This window comes from Cavia porcellus, unplaced genomic scaffold (genome assembly GCF_034190915.1).
Source record: "Cavia porcellus strain 051 isolate PalLab524CR breed Dunkin Hartley unplaced genomic scaffold, mCavPor4.1 scaffold_10, whole genome shotgun sequence".
NCBI classification, from domain to species: Eukaryota; Metazoa; Chordata; class Mammalia; order Rodentia; family Caviidae; genus Cavia; species Cavia porcellus.
The window spans coordinates 43,312,213-43,335,116 of record NW_026947493.1 but is presented as its reverse complement, the minus strand read 5'-3'; the positions used below and the strand labels follow the sequence as shown (position 1 = coordinate 43,335,116).

Below are 22,904 nucleotides of genomic sequence, written 5' to 3'. Positions count from 1 at the left end.
TGCAACTCCTAATAAAATGATGGATTCAAGGCATTCTAAAACAATTGGGTGGAAGTTGTCAGGATGCTGCATAATGCAGGGACCAGAATGACTCTGAACCCATTGATCAATTGTGAAAGTGCTAAAAGTGGGAATCCTGAAATAGTGCAATAATGGAATACATGACACTAAACAGGATGTGTTCTTTTTACAATGGATTAATCTGAATCTAAGACTTTAGGGGCAACTTTTATTTAGATACAAGGCATATAAAGGAATAAAGTAAAGAAGCAATCAGATAAATTCAGATTATATAAAATTTTATAGGACAATTAATTAGTTTCTTCAGTCAATCTTTAAAAGAGAGGGAAAGGGAATGGCTCTAGTTTGAAAGACACCTACCTAGATATAAGAACCAATTATACAATTATAATGTGTGGACCTTGTTTTGATACTGACTTAAACAGGCCAGTTGAAAGATTCTCAAGACAAGCAAATAATAATTATGGATTAGATGTTAAAAGATATCAATAAATTAGTGTTGGTTTTGTGATGATATAATTGTGGTTATATAAAAAAAGTCCATAATTTTTAGAAGCAGACATTCAAATATAGACAGGGGTTAAAACAATAGAGCATCTAGGATTTGCTTTAAAATAGTTCAGATAAAAATAGATTAGGAAGATACAGAAAAATATTGTAAACCAGAGTCCTGAGTGACACATACAGCACTATATTACTCTTTTGGCTATATTTGAAATCTCTGATTATAAAACTTTTTTCTTTCTTTTATTTTTTTGAGATAAGATTTTGCTATGTATCCCAGGCTCTCCTTGAGTTTGCCATGTAGCCCAGGTTGGCTTCCAACTAAATAATTTTCCTGTGTCAGCCTGCAGTGCTGGGATTACTAGTGTGCACCACCACTCTTGGCTAAAAAAAGTTTAATCTTGTAAGTGATAACACAGAAAATAAATATGAGCATTCCATTAAACTTTGAAAAGTCGTTTTTTAAAACAAAACATCTATGAATATGAAAAATTAATTTACAAATTGAAAGTATTAATTTATGAGTTGAAAGTTTGTAATTGAGTTTTTATTAAAGTTAATTAAAACTTACTTGAGTTTCAGTTTGTAATTGTCCAATTAGTGAGAGAGTTTTAACAGCAATAAAACAGACCTGTGATTTCAAACAAACAAGAGTTATTAAGAATTTATTCTATGTGGTATAAAATTACTTCTTTCCTTAACTTACTGATTGAAAAACTTGAGCAGCTTTTAAAGGATGATGTAAAACATGATTTCCAAGTTCAGCATCTAATTCAAGAACATCAGAGGGATTTATTAAAATATTGAATCGATATACAGCATAACTTTGCTTTGAATCTGTGAAAATACACAAATGTAGAAGTCAGGATAATCGTGTGTAGAAATATTTTTGAAAGTTTCTAAAATCATCTTTGCTGAACATACCATTGTAGAATTTACAATCATCTATAAACTTCTGGAGACCTCTACTTCTGTCAAGATAAACAAGAGCTGCCTCTTTCATTTTTAAATTTGACATTTTTCTTAGTTAACAGTTCTTCTTTATTAATAACTGATTATACTGCAGTTCCTGATGATTACAAGTATTGACTCACAGAAAGGATGAGAAACCCTAAAAATAAAATAAAATTTATTTTTTTAAAATTTACTGTTGAAGAACTCTAATAAAACTTTCCAAACTGGTAAACTTAAAATTGACAGTTGTGTTCTTTAGCCAAATAATATTTTGGGGAGTTTGCAGGGAATTGAAACCAGGGCCTCACACATGCTAGGCATGTGGTCTACCATTGAGCTACACATTACCAGCCCCTAAATAACATTTTCAACATTTAACAAATATTCTACAAGATCATAAACTTAAGAATAGGAGCCTCAGCTGGGCAGTGGTTGTATAAATGTAGTTACAATTCTATCTACCCAGAGAGCAGAGGCAGGAGGATTCCAAGTTCCAGGCTAATCTGGACAGTGAGATGGTCTCTTTAAAAAAAAATAAAAGGGAATGGAGATGTAGCTCAATGCTACATTGCTTGTCTAGCATGCAGAACCCCCCAGGTTCAAGACAGCAAAAACAACAAACACAGGAACCTCAAATGTTTTTACAAAGGAAGTACTTTACTCCAAAGAATGTTTATTGAAATATATTGGATGATGAGGTTCCCTTGTAGGCAGTATTAAAAAATGAAAGTGGTAAAAGTTGCTTCATAAATTCAATTCAAATAACAAAATGTTGGAGAATGAGTACTAACTTGGGAAATCTGAGAAATAGGTATTCCACCCAATATTGATCATTATGAGAGTACCACTGGATCTCCCTTGGCTCAATATTTAAAAGATGAAGAAGTCACAGTACTTAAGAAGTGAAGGAGTCGTAGTACATGTTAAGGCCTCTTTCAGTTTTATATCTTGCATCAGTGACCAACATTGAGCCATAGTTACAAGCAGAGTGGAAAATGACAACAAAACACCAATTGAAAACAGTGTATGCTATATAGTAATTATAATATGTATTAGGAAAATGATGATTCAAGATTGGATCTCAAGTTGCCAATTTACAGAAGTTGGAAATGACTAATACATTTGGCAATTATTTATTTGGCACCTACTATTTGCTGAATAACCGAAGTATCCTAGGCACTAGGGATACAGAGGTGAGTAAAATGTTGTTCTTATCTTTCAGATGGAGTACAGTGAGGGAAGATATGACATGGAAACAGTTATCTGATGATTGAAGTACGTCAACAAAAACTGGAATATTCTAGGGAGCATGGAAGGAACCCTGTATGTAAAATTTCCCATAAAATTTGGGGCCATCTTTGTGTATGAACCATATGTCCCATTATTTTAGCATATTTTCATTGAAGATACTGGGATCATAGACAAGCTATGAATTCTATTTAAAAGGTGATATTTGGTAGATGAGTATCTCTCTAAAGAAGAAAAGTTTTTCAGAGAAAAGGGTAAATACCAGTAACACCCACTGTGAGTCTTCCACTACCGCATCTAGATCTCTAATGACTGCTTAAATATGTGTGGTGTTCAGAGCATTACATCGTCACTTCACCAAAACAGGTTTCCGAAGTCGAATAGAAGCTATTAATAAAGGGAGAGGCCAGTTATGAAAGGTTTTCATTTTTTTTTTAATCGGTACCGGGGATCGAACTCACGACTGCTTGCAAGGCAGGCGCTTATGCCGCTGAGCTAAATCCCCAGCCCCAGTTATGAAAGTTTTTGAAATCTATCAGGACTACACAGGTGAAAAGAAGCCTAAAAACTTGGTCGGCATTTTGTTTTGTCTGTTTTAAACAGAGGTTTATTATGATCAGGTTTTTAAGTTTGTAAATCATCACCTGCAGCCAATGTGGAATATGGGTTGAATATATTGTAACATTCCTAAAAGATGGATGGTGCAATCTAGAGCATTAGGGAAAAACGGGACTAGAGATAAATTCTAATATTTTAAAAGATTTCACGTTGCACTTGATTAATTTGTACAACATAGGCAAGGAAGTATGAAAGGCTAAGTTTTGTGTGCGTGTGTGTGTGTTTAAATTGGTGACTGAATCTTCACATTGCGCTACATCTCTTTTTAAATTTTGAGGATTTTGCTGAGACTAAATTGCCAGGGGGAGTGGGCTTGAGTTTAGGATCCTGCCTCAGTCTCCCAAAATGCTGGGACTACAGGCATGTGCCACCATGTCCGGATGGCCGGGGGGTTTTAAAGTGAGCAGATGCTGATGCCTAGTGGAAACATGAATCCAGGAAGTGCTGGAAAGGACATGGTCATGTTCCTTCTGGACACCCTGACTAAAAACCACCCACTGGCGAACAGTCGGAGCTCAAGTCCCCGTGTCCCCACGCAAAGGCAAGTCCCGGGGAGTGAATGAATGCATTTACAAGAAAGACACTGAAGCCTATGGAAAAGTACTAAACAAGCGAACAGGGATAAAATTCTACAGTAATTCTTCGAAGTCCTCCCAGAGTCTAAAATGTGTGGACCGCGTCTAGACTTGTTGGTCAGCGCCGGGAATCAACTGCTGAGGAGACCGTGGCTGGCAAACAGCTCACCACCTAAGCGGGTGACAGCAAAGGCAGCGCCACACGCGGGGACCGGGGCGCTCCCAAAACCACAGGCAACCCCCCTACTGCGTAGGCACTTACCAGGCCGGGCTCGCGTCGCCTCAAACACCCGCGGCAGAGGGTGGGGGCTGAACAGGCCTTCACCCGTGCGCATGCGCACACTCTGACCGCTGGCGCGCAGGCGCTTTAGTGAACTTAGCAAGGCCTTAGGATCAGTCACCAGTACTAGGGGGAACCGCTGTTGCTAGTGTTCAATGTATCACCGACTTGCAGTGAATGACTCCAAGGCCTCACCTAGGCTAGGCAAGGGCTCTAGCACTGAACGTTCCCAGCCATTTACTACCACTGAGTCATTACAAAAAAATTCAGCACAAGTAATCTACATTAACGACTATAGAGAAACTGGAAAAAAAAAAGTAATCCAACAGAGATGAACCTGAAATACATTCCTACAAAAAGGGAATTTACAGTAAACATGTACAAATTGCATTTGAGCGCAGTTTTGTGACTTGTTTTTCTAGTAACAGCTTGGAGTGTTATGCTTCTATTATTCCTTAATACTTATATATCAATGATCTTAATATTCGACAATGGTGACCCATCATTTTCTGTCCAACATATACAAACTACTCATTCTTTTGCTAATTCATTGCTATAAACCGTTCTCAGTCTATAAATCTCTATTGGCTTTATCCTTTGTGTACGACTGTTTTAAATTGTGTCAGAGTAAAATTATTAAGAAACATACTTTAAGTTCCATAATTTTTCTTTGATTTCATACTTTTATACAAATGGGAATACAAGTAATGAATTGAGAAATATTTTTGTGCCAGTCTTTTTAGCCAGTGAGGAATATGTTTAAAGGATTACAAATGGATAATTACATAGTATTCATAAGACACTAAAAATGCTACCTAGGTCTCCAATTGAAATGCTATCAGGGAAATTACAAGAAATTTCTCTTAATATTTTAGTAAAGTGGCAAAGAATTCCAATATTTTCATATAAAAGAATCTTTTTACATTTGATAAAGCTATGTAATACTCTTTACCTTGTCCCTGTTAATCTCATTTACACACACCAATTGGCGTATCATTTCAAGATACTCAAGCCACTTGAAACTCAATGTGCACTTAAGGTTTTCATACTCCTATGCTCTGAATGTTTGTGTCTTCACACTATTCATGCTGCAATCTAATCCTCACTAGCATTGTAGAGTGGGGGAGGTGAATACATTAATGCCCTTAAGAGAACCCAGAGAATTAGCCTCTTTCATCCCATAAGGACACAATGTGAAGGCTCCATCTATTAAAAAAGGGCTCCCCCCCCCAGACTCTTAATCACGCTGGGAACGGAATAACATGTACAAACTGGTGTAAGTAAAAACTTCCTTTGAAATGGCAAGAAAACCCAATTGAAAAACAGAACTTCGAACTTACATGTATGAGTAAAGTCTTCATTTAGACCTTTATTTTGGTAAACCCCATGAATTAGTTCAACTATTCATGGGCATATACTTTACTGAAAGACACATGCAAAGAGTCAAAAGATAGATTTGAAATTTAGAAGAAATTTTGTCCCAAAACAATACATACTAGCCTATGATAATCTAATTTGTCCAAATACTGATAAAATTTTATACCTTTTCCCCTAAAACATTTAATTCATTTTGTAATGACTACTGTAACTATTACCAATTTTAATTTCAAATAATGACAGGCAATTTGATGATCATTAATCTTTTTTGCTAATTTTATTATATTATATAGATCTGTATTTCTTATGATTCAAGAAACATCAAAATTCTAATTTAAATTTTTCTTAAAAATATACAATATTGCACTTAAATTTTTGGTAGTCTAAGGAGTATCTGAGTTAAAAAAAATCATACAAGACACTATAGTTTTATCTTGGTTTATAATGAAAAAAGAGCTTAAAAGAACTTACAGTATTACCAAATAAACCAAATATTTACAGTGTAGATACTAAAGTCTTACCTCTAAAGGAAGATTCAGTGTATCAGATGTAAATATTAATTGAACAAAAGTACCCCCTCCCTTCCCAATTCTAAGGAGTATTTTTAAGTCAACGGGTTTTGATGAGAAGATGAGAAATGCTTTTGTGATTTTTTCCAAGCACATACATGGAAGGAAAGTTTCTTCTTAGAGCATCTCAACTGGCTCACTGAACCTTTATACTTCTGTTTCCTACATGATTTGAAAAGATGCAAGTTAACTGGTATGTTACAATTTCTAAGATCAGTTTCTTGTACTTCTGAGACACACAAAAATACTGAGGGACTGGGGTTATAATTTTGTGGTAGAGTACATGCACACTTCACATATGCAAGGCCCTGGGTTTGATTCCCAGCCTCTCCCCTGCAAAAACAGAATATGAAACTGCATAAATTGTTTTTAACTTTTGCTATAGTGACATGTTTTATGCTGACAAAGATTTACTATTTTACTTTGAATTCTCGATTAGATAAATATTCTAGAGAAACCTACTTTTTTCCAATTATAAAGATAGTTTTCAAACAACTATTTGCATAAACAAGTATCAAGATTTGGACTTAAAAGTATATTAAACACTCAAAACACCAAAGGGAAAATAAATAGAATGCATTTGTAATATAAATTATAACATGGAGACACTGATTTTTGGCCTCACCTTAAAAAAAAAAAAGTTGGCAGTACTTTATTACCCTCCAGCTCTTTGAGAAGTCTTAACTTTCTAACCATTAACTTTTTTCTTTCCCTCCAGAGTGAAAAAGAAATCACAACTTTTTTTAAAAGATGAGTCTTGCTATGTACTTTACGCTGGTCTTGGATTCACAATGTGACCTATAGTAGCCTTGAATTTATGGTGATGATCTTCCTGCCTCAGCCTCCTGAGTGCTGGAAATGTCACCACACTTGGCTAGAAACCATAAATTTGAACTAGTATTTCAAAAGCAAATGATTTCCTTTTGTTACTTATCTGCAAAATGAATTATTATACTCAGTATTAAATAGCAGCAGATATGTTAACACACTTTTCTTACATTTTAATCCTACACTAACATCTTTTTTTGGGGGGGATGGGTCACCCAGAGGAACTCATGACCTCACACCTGCCAGGCAGGTGCTTGTGCTGCTGAGCTAAATCCCTGGCCCAATGCCATTTATTTCCAACAGTGATTTATCAGGGAAAGATATGGTTTCTTCTTAAACAATTATGTACCAATTGCATAGTTCTGATACAATAACAAAAGTCATAGTATAGTTACAAAGGTATTAATACATGTTAAATGAACTGAAACAGACAAAAAACAGTCTATCTTGAACATGTCAGTGTAAACTTAAGAGAGAAACAGTCAATAGCAGAAAAGTTTTCTTTAAAAATAGGTTAATGCTAAGAATAACAGCTTTCAAATTTTGTTAAAAATAAGCTGAGTAAACAAGAATACAAATTTTAATTCAAAACATAGCTCTTTGAAATGCCCTATTTCCCTGCATACAGCAGAAAATACACTTTTCATAGTTTTTTACATTACATATAAAAATGAGGCACTGTTATACATATTTGAATATATTCACACAAACAGGAGTTTTAGTCACATCTGCAGGCTTGTATTTGCTTGATGGTTTCTGAATTGCAAACTGCTCATAAAAATAAGTCTTCTGAAGGAGGTGCATAAGAGAAACCAACGAATGCATCATCTGCCTCCAGTACACTAGCATTCACGATAGAGTAGTCAGAAGACACACACACAGAATACGGAACCGTTTCCTCTGTAAATACTGTGTCAAAGTTCCTGATATCATCTGGTCCAGCCTAAAACATCAAAGGCATATTATTATTCATTTTAGCTTTTCTATCATTAACTTAGGCCTTCATCAAAATGTCTTTGTGACTGTACACTTTTTTCGTAGCAAGTATAGATGTTTTCCTATTTATTTTTCTGCTTTTCCTTTCCTAATTTTTATTATTTAGGTGAAGTTATCTGTTCTAATAATTAAAGATCTTACTGTTGGTTGTGGTGGAGAGACAAATGATGAGAAAGGCTAGCTAACATCATAATAGCCTGACCTATGCTAATTTGAATCTGAGATTATACAATAATCCCTTTTTTCTCTATCCAACACCAAGCCTATGTTTGGAAACAGGTTTCCAGGATAGCATTTTGCATCTAAGTTCTACAAATGCCTGCCTATCCAGTCTCAATTCTGGATGGGTGAAGCCTTCTGATGGAGGAAGGAAGGGCTTATAAATAAAACTGTGAAGATAACTCTTTCTGGGCTATAGGGAAGGTTGTGAAACACTCGTTTAGAGCATCCGTGACTGTGGAAGACCAAGGTACACAGGAAATGGAGTAAGGTGGATGCTTAGGCTCAGAGCAGAGGTTCTTCCTTTATGAAACTGACGCAAGCTTATGGATTTTCCTCTTTGGATATATTTACATATAAAATTGGGATATGAGTTTAAGTGATTCATTTGTAAAGATTGTCCTTGAGTCTCCAAGTTATTTCTTTTCAAGTTATTTCTGTCATACAGTGAAAGGAATCCTAACATGTCCAAGTCATGAGTCTTACTAAAGTGACTCACAGCAGAGATCATAAATCAAGGATATTAGCCTTGTACAACTATAAACTGAGCAGAGAACAGGGGAACCCAAAATGCTAGCCTTTTCCACCCAAGAAAAGCCATTACAGAGGACAAAGAATTCTAGACATTATAAATTTAATTAAAATGTTATCCAAGATGGATGGTGTAGTAGTAGCATGCTTGCCTGATGTACACATGGACCTGGATTTAATCCTCAGTACTGCCCCAAAAATAAAATTTCCATCTCACAAAAATTTTAAATATCATCCTAGAAGCATGGTGTTATGGTTCAGATCTATATAATGCCTCCCAGAAGTCTTATGTGTTATGTGACAGCAGGTAGATCACTGGGTCATGGCTGAAAGGGTGTATTTTTTGTTCTTGGTCTCCTCTACTATACCCCTTGGCCATCCTGTCTCTGCTTTGAGGCCAACCAACTGTGGACTAAATCCTCTGAAATGTGAGCCAACATAAACTTCTCCTTTAAGTTGCAGGTGTCAGGTATTTTGTCCAAGTGATGGGAAAACTATTATACAAGACTTTCTGAAATCTGATCGTTTTATGCAAATTCCCTTCAATCTGTATTAGCTTATACAGTCAGCCAGTATAAATTCTAGAAATGGGTATAAAACTGTCCCTAAATAGAGTAAGTCATTCCTGAAACTACACACTTTCTGGACTACACAAAATAAGTCAGTTTACAAATATTGTTATGTTTGTACGTATAAAACATCACACCTGTTAATATCAGATATAAGCTATGCACAGAAGCTTTTAACAAAGCATGAGTAAATGATATTTAGTTTCTAAAGTGATCTCCACATCGTGATGACTAAAAAGAAAAACTTAGTATCAGTATCTTAGTAGCAGTAATTCTGAGTTTTTTTTAAAAACAAAGTCTAGCTAACATAAACATATTTATCCGGTTTTATATTAATCTAGAAAAAATTTTGTTATGTAAAACATTTATTGATTTTTTTATGTATAAAAATGATAATCTGCACCTTTACTTACTGAGTTCCTTTCATTCTTATGCATGCTCCAAAGAAACATTTCACAATTACTGTGCTAGAAGATATTTTCATCAACCTAATCTGTAACCTTATCAGTCATCTTGAAGTTATTATATCATCCTGAAGTATATATATCACCCTGAGTGACATACTTCACAACTATCTAACTATGTGATTTCATTCCAGTTACATTTTGAGATTTATTTCCCAAAATATAATAAGCTACAGTTCTTTGTCTCACTATTTTTGGGAAGATTTCGATATATACTTACCACATTAGGATTAAAGGGTGGCGGAATCCTCTTTTGTACAAGGTCAGTCCAACTGAGTGACTCAAAAAAAGGATGATTCTGAATTTCAAGCTAGAATATTAAAAAAAAATTAATGATGAAAACTATCTCATACACTCACTAAAGAATTTTATGAGGCCAAATCATTGCCATTATGCCTCTCAATAATTTTAGGCATACAGTATGTCATTCATGTGGCAAATGGTTAAAAACTATCCAGTGCAAACCTTCCAAAGACAATTACTCTACTACAAAGGATAAACTTGAATCATTTATAGAAAAAGAGATGCATTTTGAAACCATAAGTGAAATAAGTCAGACTACAAACTTAAATATCACATGGCCTCTTATAAGAGAAACCCCAAAGATAAACAACAAAATAAAAGATACATTATAGAATATAGGGAGATCCTCTGCAAAAGGAAAAGGGACAAAGAGATGGGGGGAAGAGAAGGAAGGGAATGAAAAAATAATTAGGATTATAATATATACATGTATTAACATCCCATGAAGAATGTAATCATTACGCATTGCAAACATGTACTGATAAAAAATAAAGATTGAACCCAGGGCCTTACATATGCTATGGCCAGTGCTCTACCAACGACCTACAGATCTAGTCAGCATTCATTCTTCTATAGATAGGTTATGTAAAGTAAAACGCTAAGTTGTTTGCCTGGAATCAAAACAGTATTAATGTAGTAATTAATACAACTTTCTTCAAGTTAATCAGAGGTTCTGGCTGGCCTTATGTATCTTTAACTAGTAAAAACTGGAGAAGCAGTTCGCATAGCATAGTAAACATCACCTTTTATTTAATGAATCTTAATGACAGAAAAAGTTGAGCACTAGTGTATTAACTAAATTCTATTTTAAAATTGTTAAAGTCAAAACCCTGAAGGAATTGAAAAGTTTGGAGAGGTTTGAAATAGTTAACACAGAGTGTAGCGGAATGAGCTGAATGAAGAAACACAAAAAGATTCATGACTACAAAGTCCTGGTGCTTCCACTATGCCCAGATGGTGATTTCTTCAGCACTGTACAGAACCCAGAGTATGACAGATGGATTTATTCAACTTCTGATAGTAAATTCAATAAAAGAACCCAGGACAAGAAGGTGTGAAACATTAGCACCTTGAATAGGAAACTGTGGCAGTTACCTGCCTAACTGAAGAGAGAGGGGAATAGGAAAATGGTGGCAAAATAATACTAGTAACGAAGTAGCAAATTATCCTATTTTAAAACAAACAAAAAAATCAGAATCTATAATTATCTCAAGGACATATCACCAAATTCTCAAAAAAAGTAAGAACAATGATTTAATATTAGTTTGAGGCAAAAGGCAGTATTTCAGACAGACAAGAGGCATTTAAAAAATTCTTATCAAAGAAAATACAAGTTCAGATAACCCGAAACCCTAAGAAAAACCTTGCTAGTTGGTTAGCCTTTGCATTAAAACTTCACAGAAATGCTTCTATTATTTAGCAATAAAGATTAAAATGATAAAAATTTAGGTAGTTACTATATACTATACAACGTTTTAGGGAGAGGAAATTGTTACAAATGAAAATCAAATATTTATGTGAAAACTGGATGTGGGTTTTAAAGAGCAGAAGTTCAAGTTATGAACATCAGGTGAAAAAATGGAATTGAAAATGCTTTAAACATTGCACAGTTTTATATGAACACTAGTGAAAATTTTGGTGACGTGTTTTTCAATTGTGCTATTAACAGCTATATGCATTCTAATAAATATGTTAAACAATAAGGATTTGTCTCCAAATTTTAAATAAGCTTAAATAAAACTGGAACTGGGAAACATGTTACATACAAAGTCTTCTTTGGCACCAAGTCGATTTTGCCTGTCTTTTTCTAAGAGTTCTTCCAGAATGGACCATGCTGTGAGGCTCACTCCTGGCCTCAAATGTAGGGGCTTGTGAAGAATATTATCATACATTTCAGCAACATCTCGGCAGTAAAAGGGTGGCTGAAACAGAGAAAATCAAAATAAACTCAATAGTAAGTAAATTATGCCAAAATAGTTTTAAAACAGTTAGATTTGGCTTTGATTTGCAGGGAGAATTTGGATCTGGATAGCTGCAGAAATGGATGGCCCTCGTGGGATGTGCAAAGACCTGCAGTGTGGCCTCATAATAGAGATTCTAAAACCTGTCAAATGATAAAGCTTAGGAAGTGTTCACTGTGAATTAAGGTTTGTTCAACAGCCCCCTGTAAACAGGTACACTGCAAACACCTGTAAAAGTGTGTTTTAGGAAAACTATCAGCTTTCTCATAAGGAAAATGATAGAATTATTGCTAATGTATTTTCAAGAGAAACGAAACAACTTTTTGAGATCTGCATGCATTAAAACAAAGGTATCTAAAAAAGATAAGAGACCCAAAGACAATACTCCATCGTTAGGAATTGTGTCAGTAAAAGCATTATAAGAGTGCTTTGCGTAACTAAAAATGCTACTCTCATAACCTAAACACCTGGGGTGTGCTTCAGCATAAGTATCAGCCTGTTAATCATTTGTTAAAAGTTTTAAAGTAAAAATAATTTTTAATGCTAAGGAAGTTTTACAGGCCTATCATTTTCCTTTTCTTTTTCATAAAAAAACTTTACTTTTTAAAATATAACTTTTTTTACACTTTTAAAATCCTTTAAAGAAATACAAAGAATTCTGAAATATCAAATGGTAAATACCTGAAGAAAGATATAAAGTGGTTATTTAGTGTTCTAAATCACTAGCATTCCTAAAAAAATAGCTTTTTCCAAAATGATCTTTTAAATATAGGAAAAGACAGTGTTTGCTTTCATAGGAATCTATCATGCAAAATTAATACATAAAGCAGATGCTCTAAAATGGATCTCATGTGCTGAACTTCACTGGCAGCTCCATAGTTTGCAGGAAAAACACATACATTACTAGGTCTCAACTGACACACTAGTAGCATTTAGTATCAGTGTTGGCAGCAACCTCAGATTATAGTATGGTTCTTAGCATGAAGCTTCTGGATACTTATGGAATCACAAAGAGTCTAAGAAATTATTCCAAATATTTCAAAAGGTCTAGAGAAAAACAATTTATTTTATAAACTAAGTAATAAAAATGTTTGCATGGGTTGGAGTGATACCATCTCAGTAGAATAACACAATGTTCTTCACTTTAACAGGAGGTTCTGGCTGACTCTGTATGTTTTTTGTTTGTTTTGTTTTTTTCTTTTTTTATCAGTACCGGGGATCAAACTCATGACCGCCTGCTTGCAAGGCAGGTGCTTATGCCACTAAATCCCCAGCCCCTACTCTATGTGTTTTTATTTAATAAAAACTGAGCAAATCCATTGCACAGTATACATTTTCCTTTTTTTCCCCCCCAATGATATCATTAAAGGATGGTGTTTTCAGGAAAAAAAAAAACTAGAAGACATCCAGGGACAGAAAAAGTTGAGCACAAGTGTACTGATTAAATCTTTTTTTTTTTTTTTTTTTTTGGTCTTTTTTCCTTTTTATCGGTACCGGGGATCGAACTCACGACTGCCTGCTTGCAAGGCAGGCGCTTACGCCGCTGAGCTAAACCCCCAGCCCCCGTACTGATTAAATCTTATAAAGACAAAATAAAAGGCAAAACCCAAAGAGGACTATCTTTTGAAATACAATATGCTGATAAATGCAAAAATCTTTTTTTTGCCCTCTGTTTGAAATTAGGTAGAAACTGTTTGGGTTAAACTGGAAACAGATAATTTATGTAGTTATAAGTATGACAGAATAATAGTACTACTTTTAAAAACTAGCAATAAGCTGGGGATTTAGCTCAGCCCCACAAGTGCCTACATGGCATGCACAAGGTCATGAGTTTGATTCCTGGTACTAAAACAAACGGAAAAAGAAAAAGAAAAAGAGAAAAGAAAAAAAAAGAAAAAGAAAAAGCTAGTAACAAAGTAAAAGGTTTTCTTTTTGTACATATGTGTAATGTGATTTTAGAATCACTTAACCAGGTGCTGTTAGTGTTTGTTATCTAAGTGTCTGTGAGTTTTTAAGCGTCTGTGCCAAATCAATGATAATGTATTGGAATACTAATCAAAGAAAAGAAATGCATACCAAACCATACAGCATTTCGTACAGAACAGCACCAAGGCACCACCAATCCACAGTGTTGTCATAGGGCTGTTTCCTGATTACTTCAGGAGCAAGGTACTATAGAAGACAATGAAACACAGCAACAGTAAAACTTGGGGTAAAATTTAGAAAAAACAGAGAAATTTAACAAATTTTCAATGTCACTGATACAGTCAGAGACTACCACAGGATCAGAAGTATTACTATTTTAATCGTCAAAGTATGATTTGTTTCTTTTGAGGCAGTCTGGGATCTAAAATCAGCTTTTGCTAAAAATTAGTAAATATAAATTGTAGCTTATAGATGCCCAACAGGCAACTAAAAACAAACAAAAAAACATGCTTGATTTTCAGTTGTTACCTTAAAACTGGGGCACATCCTTGCTCAACTCCAGAAGTCTGGCATGTTAATCATTTAGTGATTGTCTAAAAGCTAGGAAGGTTGATTAGCTCTAAATTTACATAACTCAATCTTATCCCTCTTTAAGACTGAGAACATCAAGATAAGATTTATAGACACTCAACTACAAATAAGTGCCCAGAAGTCTGCAGTCATTGCTTTAAACTTATAGTCATTTGGATTCCAGCAGAGCCTCTACAACACTGAAACTACCCCAAGCAGAAATAATCATCTCAAGGAGACTGAGCTACCCTCTTAAATAACAATGACTTTCCCCAGTGCCATCCTGCAAACCAGAACTGAGACAATAATCAACCGGACAAGCCCATCCCAACAAATCCATAAAAACTGGTTTCATGTTTTGTTAACAGGCCAGTTTGATCCTCTATCAGAGCTGTGTCTCCTTTGGTTCCTCAGACTTAAGCCCCTTCCCTATTTTCTTTTACTTTCTAACTCTGCCGAATATGCCTGCTTATGCTTCACACTAACACATCCTGATGTGTTTTTCCATGACAAGAGTTGACAAGCTTCTTTCCCTCTTCAGAGGCATCTCCTACAACCCTATACAGTGATATTAAAAACATGAGCTGTGGGTCTAACTCAATGACAAAGTACTTGCTCGGCATGCACAAAGCTCTGGGTTCAACCCATAGCACTTAAAACAAATTTTTAAAATTCTAGATTTCTAATGGGTTGTGCACACTCATTCTATAACAGTGGTTCTTAGACAGTGACAACTGGAATACACGCTCAAGCACTTCCCCCAGAAACTGACCCAAATAGGACACAGAAGACAACAGCAAAGGCAGGATCTATAATACTGAGTACTTAGAGCAGGCATTTTGTGACCAAGTCCTTCATCGGAATAACTTACTTTTAGAAGTCCACCTGACCATAATTTGTAATTTTTTTCCTTGAAGAAACAAGTTTTTTCTTTTTTTTTTGAAATGGGGCCCTACCCTATTGCCTGAAATTCCTGGGCTCAAGTGATCCTTTTTCTCAGCCTCCTAGACAGCTGAGACTATATAAATACATGGTGCTAGGCTTGGCTTAAGAAGGAATTCTTTATATGGCAATTTATAAACCATTTTTTTCTTTTCAGTGAAAGAAGCCTGAACTGCATTCTTATTTCAGACATATTTTCAAACTTAAGTAAAAATATGTAAGTTTGTTAAGTGGCTAATTTAAAAAAAAAAACTTTTCACACTTACAGAAATTTGAATTTTAGATTCCAAAATATACAATATCTTCATACATAGAGATAATTTTCCCTTGATTTATGTATCCCAAAGAAATTATAACAAAAATAAAAAGGGTTTAATAACTTCTGATCACATTTAAATTTTAAGTGACCAAAAAACCTTGGGTATATTTTCTAAAAACTACAGGACTTAAAAAAGACATTGTTAACTATGAAAACACACATTCACACAAAATTTCTTCTCCTCATAAACCAAAATGAAGGGTTACAAGTATATATATGAATTAGGGTTAGAAGAGAGAACTCTAGAAATAAATTACTAGTCAAGATAATTATCACTAACAGATACTTTTGTCTTAATTAGAAGATTTATTATGTATATCATTTTATCATGTATTTTCTCTTCTTTTTCTTTCTTTTGTGGTGCTGGGAGTCAAATCCAAGTTGTATTTTCAATACTGTAGTTGTAATTCCTCCTTAGCTGGCACCTAAGATCACTGTATAATTACAGTAATATTAGGGTAATTTGAAATTACCTATACTTGAATGTATATACATATAAAGTGAAAATAACCTTTATAAGGAAGTTATAATAATTATTGTCACAATTTAAAAAAGATAAAATTTTCTCCTAGATGACTTGAGAATGAGATACTGATTAATAAACTGATTTCTGATTTTTCATATCAACTTTTCTGTTAAATATTTTAAGTACAAAATTCTCCAATCGCATATAAAAGTATAATAGAAACCAGTAAAACTGCTACACAGACACAGGCATTAATTTTTTGGCCCCAATTGCTTGAGTTTATCTGAACCGAACCGAACCAAACCCAACCCTAACCAAACCACAGCTACATTTAGATAGTCATGCCAGATGTAGTGGCACATGCCTGTAATCCTATTATCCTAGCTACTCTGGAGACCAAGGTGGGAGTACCATAAATATGGAGCCAGATTAGGCAATTTAGTGAGAATCTAAAAAAAAAGGAAAAGCCTCAGAGGCCTGAATCTCCAATACCACATACACACACACACACACGCCATAATATAATATAGCTGTTTTTTGTGTATGATTTAATGTAACATATGCACAGGACTCTGCAACCTTTACCACAAGTGTATCTTCCCCTCTGACATATTAGGACATTTTTATTGATCTGTGATTTTTGAAAAAAGGATTAGAAATACAACCAAATGCTAAGCCTAAGGTAAACTTTCAATATTTAAAATAAATAAACATAACTTATTCTTTTCTGGACTATTCAAAAGGGTCCTGTGGTTCATCTCATCATCCCAGTGAAAAATACCAACATCAATATTCCTAACTTCCTAGAAGTACAGCTGGCTGAAAGCTGAAATGGCAGTTTTTACTCTACTTTCCTTATTCCAGTTTTGTATATGCGATGCATGTTTCATATTTACATTAAGAAATTATTCTATTAATGACAAGATATATTTCTTACCTCTGGTGTCCCACAAAATGTTGTTGTGGTATCAGAGATGGCAATTCCTTCTTTACAAAGCCCAAAATCTGTTAAGACAACATGTCCCTGACAAATACAACAACAGTAAGATGAAACAGTACATGAACACAAACTGACCATCTTAAAAACCTTTTTATTTTGAAATAATTACAGATCCACAGGAATTTACAAAAATAGTACATAAAGTCCCACGTGCCCTCACCCAGCTTCCTCAATGCTGACATCTTGTATCACTGCACCATAATACCAAGACAGAAACTGACACGAGTACAACACTGTTAACTGGACTACTAACCTTATTCAGTTTCACTATTTTAAACATGCATGCTGGGTGAGTGTATATGTATACACTGTAGTTCTATTCAACATACATGTAGAGATGCATGTAACACCCGCCATCAAACGAGAATTATTTCATCACAAGGGAACTCCTTGTGCTACTCATTTATCTTTGTGCTCTCTTCATTTGACCCTGTTTCCTTGCAACCACTAATTTCTTCTCTGTGGTTTTATCATTTTGAGAATGTTATATAAATGCAGTCATGTAGTACGGAAGCTTCTTTTTTCCTACTACTTGGAATGAAATAACACAACTAGGAGATTTTTAAAAGACAATAGTTACCACTGAATCCAAAAGAATATTTTCTGGCTTCAAGTCTCTATAAAATTAAAAGAAAAAAACCCCTGATTATTACTTGAAATAAAATATTAAAAAGATATTCTTATATATAATACTCAAGCAATGTACCTGTACACTATTTTGATGGAGTGCAAATAACCCAATGCACTGGCAATTTCAGCAGCATAAAATCTCGCTCTCTGTTCAGGAAAAGACCGTTCTCTTTGTAAGTGAAAAAATAGCTGCAAAATTTGGGAAGTAGAAATGTTAGCATTCACACAGAATGTTAAATAAATGTGTTCTATAAATACAAAGCTAGAAATTATTTCTGATATCATGAACATGAAATAAATATGTACCAAAGCACAGAGGTGTGATCCTCCCTTGTCTACTAACTGTATCTTTCTCTAATACATATTTTTGTTACCCTTGCTAACTTCATGCTTCTCCCATGGAGTCTTTAATTCTCAATGTGGCTGCATCCTCATCATTCCAGACAACCACCCTAGACAAGAGTTATCAATGAGGAGCAGTGGTCTTTGCCATGTGATTGTCTTACTGGGCCTTTATGGACTGCTTTTTCATTAAAAGACAAATGTAAGTGGCTATCAGTACAAATATAACCCACAGATATCATGTACTTGAGATAATTCCTTTTTCAGTATTGGGGATTAAATCAAGGATTTTGTGCATGTTAGGCTAGTATCCTTTCACTGGCTATATCTCCATTTCTGACAAATATTGGTTTAAAAAAATTTGAACTACCATTTAATTACTGGCAAAAAAATTTTTTTGGAACTGGAGATTTAAACCAGGACCTTTGTACTGAGCTATATCCCTGTATTGTTTTTACCATTTTTTTTTTTTCCGGGGGAAGGGAAGGTCATGTCTTGTTAAGTTGCCCATGCTAGGCTCAAACTTGCTGCTCAGATTCCTGAAGTGTTGAGTTACGAGCATCTACCACTATGCCTGGATACTACAAGATTTGAAGGCTGGGGACTTAAACGATGATAGTTCGTATTTCTTACAGAGGGGTGGGGGGGGGGAGAGGCACACTGCACTGTTAGGCCTAAATTCAATGTGGTAGCAACTAGCTGGGATGGTCAGCAGCTGGACTTTCCATTTCTCATACTTTCTGATTCTTAATTTATTTCATACAACCAGTCCATTGGCCATTGTGTTATCTGCCTCAGGAAAGTTTGCTCTATGCCTGTGGGTCTGCTCCTGTCTGGTTCCATCTGTGATCCTTTTGGACACTAGACACTGAAGTGATGACAGTTTCTACCCTCAGTCCATTGTTATTCTTTTGCCAAATATCTTTCCCAGGTCTCTCCATTCCAAAGATTTAAACCACTACCTGTATGTTGATGTCTTCCACATGGATAACCCCAGCCTCCCAGACTTCTTCTTGGAGCATCTACTGCAAAGACTTTTATATATTGCCTGATGTTTTTTCTTAAGTATAAGTCATCAAAATTTTTTATAAGTCATCGAATTTAACCTATCTAAAACAGAGAGCCTTGTTTTCTTTCACAGACTTATTAATGTCTTTGTATTCTTTCCAGCCCTCTAAGCTACAGAAGAATCAAAGGGTTCTATACATTAAAAGCATTCAGAGCTTATCAAACATGGATTCAAATTGTGGCTCATCTCTTTTGTGTAATTCCCTTAACCTCTCTGGATTCACCAGAACTGTTATATTACTTTTTAGTCCCTGCATCAAACAAGTAAATACATTCTTCTGCTTTATCCTTAAAGTATTTGTGGAATACTTCTCCCCTCTTACCCCTGCCATGGCTTTATTAGTTGTGGCCCACACTACCCTAATATTCTATTTATTGATCTCCTAACCACATTTGGCTAATACATTAATACTAAAAAACCTAAAATGGAAAATCTGATTGTCACTAATAAGACACTATGCTAAAGATTTTATTTACTTGTGTTAATCTATACAATAATTTTGAGGTCAGAAATAAGGGTAAATTAAAGCTCAAAAAGGCTTATCTGTTCCATATCACACACTTATTTGTTGACACTCTGCTCTAAAAGAGACAAAGGAGTACACAAAAAAATCTTTTCAAAGTTAAAATATAAGGATGAACATTAGGTAGAAATAATGGTTAATAATACAGTGGGATAATACAATGGGTTAGTAGTCACAGGGATGGCTGAGTAATTAAGGCGCAAGACTTAGGATTCAATAATACGAAGGAACACAGGATTAAACTGTTATAATTTGTGTCTGGATGCCCCCCCAAAGCCTGCCCCCAGGTATGGGGGCAGGCTTCTAGAATTTGACTGACTCGTGGTCCAAAGCTGGGATTATGGGAGTGCTACACCCACCTAGAGTGGGTGCGGCCTACATATAACAGAAGGGAAAGAAAGAGTCTTCTTTCCACTCTCCTCCCTTTTTGCTTTTGCTGTCTTCCATCACCATGAGCCACCCTGCCTTGGACCCAGCAGATTATGGACTGAAACCTTCACAAACTGTAAGTGAAATAAACCTTTCCTTCCTTCATTTTGGGTTTTGGTATTTTGTCTCAGCAACAAGAGTAAAGTAATGAAGGCATAAGCCATACTCATTCTGCTTCCCTCTATCCTTTCCCCTCATCTTTATTTGTCTACCTACAGTCCCACTCAACTCCTCCACCCATCACTGCATCCTACAATACTTTATTCTCTTAGCCAAGTGCATCTTTAGATACACACTTTCCACCTCTGCAGCTCAGTTTATGGGTGACCATTATATAAAAATGGCTCAGAAGCAAAGTCCTAAAAGAGCACAAAGAAACCACAGATAAAACAGGAAATTTGCAGTAGGATCTTATCCACAGTAAGATGCCTTACATGAACATTTCAAAGACACAGGGTGGCACTTTATAAGCCAGGCATGGGGGATACATCTGTAATCTAATCTGCTTGGGAAGCTAAGGGACAGCCTGAACTATACAGCAAAATCGTCTCAAAAAAACAAAAAACAAACAAAAAAAATTACTAACTAACTATAGCACATGAGTTTCACAAGCTACTTGGCTTCCCTTTTTATAGGATTCTTAGTCTCCTATAAAATTGTTGTGAAGCTAGGGCCAGGGATTTAGCTCAGCAGTGTAAGTGCCTGGCAAGCATGAGGTTATGAATTTGATTCCTGGTACTAAAAAAAACCAGCCAAAAAAACTTAAACATAAAATTGTTGTGAATACAAAAGAATATGAAGAGCCAGAGTGCTGGGCACATACCTAATATTAGCATATAGGTAACCATTACTATAATTATAGCAGCAGTATTTTTTCATGTATTTTAATATCCTTCCATATCAGAACTCTGAGGAATATTAAATTAGATTCAAACAAAAAGGAGATTGAGATAAAAATAGTAATTTTCTTTTAAGAAATTCTTTAAGACTCCTCTCAAAGTCTTAAAAAACATTTAAATTACCAAGACAGTGATATAAGGAAGCATTTCCCAACTAAGTTTACCAAAGGGTTCTTTATTAAAGGGTTATTTCACTGATTAATATTTTGTTCACTTGAGAAGTGAGAGGCTCAGGTTTTATATGTAACTATTAAAACAACCATCTGAATCACAAATCACATTTTATTTTAATATTTCAGTATGTCATTCTTGCAATAAAGCTTAGTAGCAAATCAATCAATGAAGTCTGTAGCTTTGTACCAAGGTTCTTTTACAAATGTTCCCAGCAATACTGTATGCTTGACAGTCTTTGTACAATACTTCTCCACATCTTGCATTGTAGCTAGTTGTTTGATATAGTTTCTACTAAACAAATAGCTATTGATAATACACTGTCATTTTAAAACTTAGAAGAAAACCTTTATTACTTTATGCTATTTTTCTAACATTTCCATCAATATTAGAAAGCTAATTGTAAAACTCACCTCCCCTCCATTAACAAAATCCAGAACAAAATAAAGTTTTTCACTTGTTTGGAAAGAATAATGTAATCCAACCAAAAATGGATGTTTCACATTTTTCAAGAGAACATTACGTTCAGCCATAATATGTTTTTGCTGGAAAAAAAGGCAAGGTATCAATTTGTGTTAAATAATCAGAAATCAATTCTGTCAATTAAGACAATGGGCTCAGAAGAAATAATAGCTATTTTACCTCTTTCCTGTTGAGAACTACTTTCTTCTGTAACACTTTGACAGCATAAAATTTTCCATCCAATTTTCGTTTTGCAAGAAGAACCTGTGATAAAGATTGTATAAATTATTAAAATGGCAGTATTTTCATAGGGATAATTCACCTGTCAATAAAACAATACCTTTTAAATTTTGTGAAAAGTCCACAAGGACCCAATAATGTTTTTGCTCTGAATACTGAGAACTATTGAATTCATTTCTATAATTCCATTTTCTTTAAGTATTTATATAAAAAAGACATTGATCATATGAACAGCCAAGTACTATGTCTCTGTCACTTACTGTGTTGATAAGTTTAACTGAATTTAAGTACCAACATCTAACCTGCTTGAGATGTCTCTGTGTTTGTGTTTGTGTGTGTACATGTGTATATCTACATGTGTTCCAGCCTCGTGTACTTTGAAAATACTGAAGCTATAAACTTAATGGCTACAGCCAGGTCTGGTAGTGTGTGTTTGTAATCCTAGAACTTGGGAGCATGAGGCAGGAGGATCACTGTGAATTCAAGACCAGACTGGGCTACAAGGTGAGTTTAAGGCCAGCTCAAACTGCATAGTGAAACCATGTCTCAAAACAAAACAACAAAACAAAACACCAATGACGACGACAACAACAACAAAAAACCTTAATGGCTATATAAAGGAATGATTTTAGGTGATAAAAGTACATTGCTGTTTTATACTTAGGCTTTCCTATAGATTTTATAATTTAGAAGAATTCAGAATAACTATCATGTATAGCTGAGTTTCTATAGTGGCCTAGTTGTATTCAGACATTCTTTAAGAATCTAAAGAAATCTTGAGGATCTCACCCAAGAAAAAAGTAGACATATCACTACAGGCATGTGCTGCACAATATTCTGGTCAATGATGGACATGGTGAACCTTTTAGAGACTGAGTGTCCAAAATGCAACCCAAACC

The 22,904-nt window shown here is 34.8% G+C and overlaps 2 protein-coding genes across 15 annotated transcripts in view; both read right to left on the bottom strand.

The window, feature by feature from the left end:
* The window catches only part of Mcmdc2 (minichromosome maintenance domain containing 2), a 41,772-nt gene extending 37,509 nt beyond the window's left edge, over window positions 1-4,263 (bottom strand). For all 4 annotated transcript variants that reach the window (XR_010050163.1, XR_010050162.1, XM_063257398.1 and 1 more), the window contains exons 1-4: window positions 4,183-4,263; window positions 1,450-1,636; window positions 1,232-1,362; window positions 1,097-1,156 (exon numbers count right to left, since the gene is read on the bottom strand). Coding sequence is in view for 2 of the 4 variants with exons in the window: in XM_063257398.1 (XP_063113468.1) it covers window positions 1,097-1,156; window positions 1,232-1,362; window positions 1,450-1,543 (285 nt within the window). In the remaining 2 variants the exon portion in view is untranslated. The remainder of the gene's footprint in view (window positions 1-1,096; window positions 1,157-1,231; window positions 1,363-1,449; window positions 1,637-4,182) is intronic.
* Window positions 4,264-5,835: 1,572 nt separating this feature from the next.
* Window positions 5,836-22,904, bottom strand: part of Sgk3 (serum/glucocorticoid regulated kinase family member 3) — a 163,736-nt gene continuing 146,667 nt past the window's right edge. For all 11 annotated transcript variants that reach the window (XM_063257401.1, XM_063257402.1, XM_063257403.1 and 8 more), the window contains 9 exons: window positions 21,946-22,029; window positions 21,717-21,848; window positions 17,947-18,059; window positions 17,821-17,857; window positions 17,178-17,264; window positions 14,094-14,189; window positions 11,823-11,978; window positions 9,974-10,063; window positions 5,836-7,917 (listed from right to left, as the gene is read on the bottom strand). In XM_063257401.1, the coding sequence (XP_063113471.1) occupies window positions 7,747-7,917; window positions 9,974-10,063; window positions 11,823-11,978; window positions 14,094-14,189; window positions 17,178-17,264; window positions 17,821-17,857; window positions 17,947-18,059; window positions 21,717-21,848; window positions 21,946-22,029 (966 nt within the window). In that variant the 3' untranslated portion in view covers window positions 5,836-7,746. The remainder of the gene's footprint in view (window positions 7,918-9,973; window positions 10,064-11,822; window positions 11,979-14,093; window positions 14,190-17,177; window positions 17,265-17,820; window positions 17,858-17,946; window positions 18,060-21,716; window positions 21,849-21,945; window positions 22,030-22,904) is intronic.